We start from the raw sequence: 4,146 nt of genomic DNA on the forward strand, positions 1-4,146 counted from the left end.
ATGTGATTTTATTGCGAGCTGACATCTGATGAATTACTGGCGTATTTTTTAATGTATTATGTTGGTCAGGACATAATGCCTTCATTAAGGTAATACGCAGGGCCACACTTGACATCATGGCTACTTGCAGCGCTGACTAAAACTGCCAGCTTAAAATAAACGTATATACACTAGAAAGTGGATGAAGGGTTGACCACGAACTTAGCTTAGTTCGTTGAGCGTAAGACGCGTTATTCGAAGATCGCAGGTTCCGTCGCTGCCGGCGGCAAGTGATGTTTTCGTCCACTTTACTTTCTTTACATTTACATGATGATTACTGCTAACAACATTCCCCATAGTTTCCTTCTTAGTTCTCATTATCTTTAAGTAATAGAACTTGTGGATAGAAAGTAGAAAATCTCTATGTGAGGACTCCAAATATAGGCTGAAATCAAATTATTTATAATAGACGTTCTCTGCAGTAGTTCTTGCACACAAAACATTGTAGATGCAAAAAGCTACTGCTGCTGGAAGCACGCACCTGATAGGAACCCCCAGTGCAGTTGCCGATGGCGAAGCCTGTGTGGAGTTTCACCGAGGATCTTATAACAATACATTGTTAACTTTTATTATCTATATACGAGGTTTTTTTTCATTTCTTGTAGTTTCTGCATGATGTGGTATTTGCTGCGACACAGGAGAAATTAAAAAAAATGAACAATTTTATGGTGAACAGGAACGCCATACGGTCATTTCGTACTATGACAATTGAGTTAGCGATGAAATATGACCAGCTCATTACAATTTCGCCGCAATCATTTTAAATTTCATCAGAAATAGGTGTAGTAACACACCCTCCTCACTCCTTGTTATCTGGCTATATTGTCTACTCGCATGGGGAGGGGGGTTGATTGGAGACTAAAGCGCCCTCATGCCACACTTATTGTCCGTACAAACCACCAGTTCTGTCTTCAACTCAGCGTGGTATACACTGCGGCCATGTCTGCCCTAATAAATATGCCAATTATAATCTCCACCATGACGAATTTATTCGGTGTAGCTGCCTCCATGCACTGTTAGTCATGCTTGTAGCCGCTCTACCTCATTCACATTCTCTCTCTACTTGAGAAGATGGAAAGGATGGTCCTACGGGTGACTCATTCGTTCGTTGCTCCTATTTGATTAGTGGCGTGCTGTTGCTACGCAACGCTCAAAGGCATCATACACCACGGTGAATTTTTATGCCAGCGCGAGTAGAGACCATAGAGGCGAAACATTTTGCTCACTCACACAATTTATTCAGTGGACTTTGTACAGAATGCTTCCGCAGCGTTGAGTGACTGAACCTCCCGTTCAGCCATGGTAGCCGTAGCCTCCGTAGCCGCCGAACTTTCCGTAGCCACCGAACCCGCCGTAGCCTCCATAACCACCGTAACCGCCATAACCACCATATCCGCCATAGTGACCAAAGCCACCATATCCACCGCCGTAACCTCCGCCGTAACCGCCGTAGCCGCCATATCCGATGCCGTAGCCAATGTATCCGGCGATGGTGGCAGCAACCATGGCAGTGAGGACCAGGAGGGCAAACTGAATGGAGAGACAGTCCGAGGTGGGCAGTGGGTACGATTAAGGCAAAGCGAAATTTGAAGCAGCATGCGTCGTTCGGTTCTTCGGTGTTTCATATAGCTCGTTAAGTGTGATATAGCCCGTCTAGACTAAGGACGTTCGTTATAGGTACACTTCGGACATGCGTATTAGATTTTTCCCAGCACTTGCGATGAGAGCAGAATAATGCTCAAAGCAAAGCTGTGCCTTTCTCCTGCGTCTTTGCTCTTATCCCAGGAAAGCAGCTACAAGTTGGAAAAGTACTGCGCAAGTACCCGTGTTGCATTGTTCTCTATGCTTTACCTTGCAGATGCAGCGTCATAAATTAGGTGCTCCTGAATGACTCTTGTTAGCGGATTGCATCGAAGCAAAAACGTTGCAGGGCTGTATATATTAATTTACGCTAAGCAAACTGAGTTCTTCGTAATACGTCATGTAGGCATACTCATTTCCAGAGTAAAAAAGAAGCCACTCCGCCACTATATTAACAGATTATTACACTAGTGACACCACTAGGTGTTGCAGGCAAGTTCGCCCTATAGATGCGTGAATTGTTTTTGTATACAGCAACTCAATTGATATACATACTTGAACTAAAACAAATTGTAAACATCGTCATACTAAAGCATATTGCCACTGCACTCCATTGATTAAGGTCACTGGCCCACAAGATAACACGCTGTACAATGTATCAAGGACCTGTCAATTTAGTAATCTGCACTTTGGAGAAGCATCTGCATCGTAACTATAACTTTGATAGCATATCTAAGATACGTTTGAACAGCAAAGATAGAATGACTACGTTTCTCCATTAATTAGAAGTGCAATAACGTCTTGAAGCTACAGGCAGAAAAACAGTGAAACTTATTGGTGTCTTGAACATATTGAAGCCCAGGAAGCCCTTATACTGCACTAGCAGACGTACATGTTTCTGCGAAACATGAGGAGGATTCGGTAAAATACGATCGTTTGTACATATTCAATGCAGGAAACCAACCTACCTGTCAGATATAAGAGCTTTCTTTTCTATAAATTTATCTATTTCATTACTTACTCTATTTTTTATTGCCTGGATCAAATATCTTTAGGTCAGGCAGCTCAGCAGTGATGCAGTAAGAAATCGAATACACGCAGTATATATGTGGTAACACCTACCACCACAAGAACCACCGCGTGTGTAGGGTTCATTATTGCTGTAATGATCTTGTTGTAGCTAGCGATACAGTTTAAACTCAATGCTTTCATGTAGTGTTGAGCTTACACGTTACTCAGTAAATATAGGAACTTTCAGCGTAAGAGCAAATCCGCCAGAATGAATTTGCAATATTTCATCGCAACCCATTATTCTACACGAAAGGGCTCAGGCTTGCTAGCTGGACCTTTCGCTTAATATATTTTGGTAATGCAAACTCTTCATTTTTTGCCTGTCCCACCTAACGCTAGTTGTAAGAAACGGCGGGCTCTATTCAGTGAGATAGGCACCTGTCGCCGATCAATATGCAGATTGACTGTTTTCTTGCCGATGATCGTGAAGGACAGAGTGGCAGGCACTCGTTTCGGGAATGCGCACCGATTTAGTGAACAAAGGAATTGATCTAGGCTCAGAATTATTGGGGGCTCGAAAGCTAGCTTTGAGCGGTGCTTCCCCCCTAGCGATTGCAGTAACCCATCTGACTTACGCAGGCCTTCATTTTAGATGAATGGGAGCGACGCTGGAGTTAGTCGATTGAACAAGATCCTTTGGTTTGCTCGATGTGTGCTGCTCGGGCTGTCGGTCTTATATACCAAACCAGGCACCCACACAAAAAAGGCAGAACATGCTAATCTTCCACCACCTTCTCCTACCCTTCCCTCTTGCCCCCCCTCCCCAACTTCTCACTCCTTTTGGGTCTCGCTATATTCGAAGTAGAGCGGCGCGATTATTTGTTTCCGCGCAAGGTGCGTTCTTTCGACGTGCGTTCGCGAAATTATGAAAACAAGGTATCGCGGCGACCACGCCCTCGCAACGCTCTCGCTTGACTTAAGCGTCCGCAAGGCGGCCTGAAAGTGACAACAAAAGCAAGGCGACGCCACTGTGTTGCGCCGTAAAGGCACCTTGTGAAATGACGCTCTCGTAGCACCCCGTGGGTTCGCGACGTTTGTTTCAAGCCGCGTCTCGGATGCTGATGACCTGGTTTGGATCTTTAGTTTATTTACGCTGTTGCGTGCCACAGTGCCACCGCATGGTGTGCGTATTGGGTGCATGTGCCATGCAGCCTGCGATAGGCGCGTGCACGCTTTTGACAAAGCGGCGTATGCAAAGGAGAGAAAAAAAAATAGGCGCGCTGCTCGAGAAAACGAACCGTGAAAAAAAGTCCTGGCTTTTGAATGGCCAGATCTGGTATACGATATGAGCGCTAGTCATAGAAAACAACAACAAAAACAAAAAATGGTGGCTCTTGTAGTTTCTTTACCTTCCTGCATTTCGGATAATTGTTAACTCGGTTGAGAAGTTACTAGGTAGAACTGCACTGCTTTAATTGTCATACTCAGCACTGCTGAGTCACGACCAAAGAGCGG

The 4,146-nt window shown here is 44.6% G+C and overlaps 1 protein-coding gene across 1 annotated transcript; it reads right to left on the reverse strand.

Annotated features, from left to right (window-relative positions):
• Positions 1-1,255: 1,255 nt before the first annotated feature.
• Positions 1,256-3,381, reverse strand: LOC119172372 (uncharacterized). Its single transcript, XM_037423438.2, has 2 exons — positions 3,267-3,381; positions 1,256-1,569 (listed from the first exon to the last, which is right to left on the reverse strand). The coding sequence occupies exons 1-2, from the start codon at positions 3,276-3,278 to the stop codon at positions 1,333-1,335; spliced, it is 249 nt and encodes an 82-aa protein (XP_037279335.1). The 5' UTR covers positions 3,279-3,381; the 3' UTR covers positions 1,256-1,332.
• Between the last annotated feature and the right edge of the window lie 765 nt (positions 3,382-4,146).

The sequence above is a fragment of the Rhipicephalus microplus genome, chromosome 4, assembly GCF_043290135.1.
Source record: "Rhipicephalus microplus isolate Deutch F79 chromosome 4, USDA_Rmic, whole genome shotgun sequence".
NCBI classification, from domain to species: Eukaryota; Metazoa; Arthropoda; class Arachnida; order Ixodida; family Ixodidae; genus Rhipicephalus; species Rhipicephalus microplus.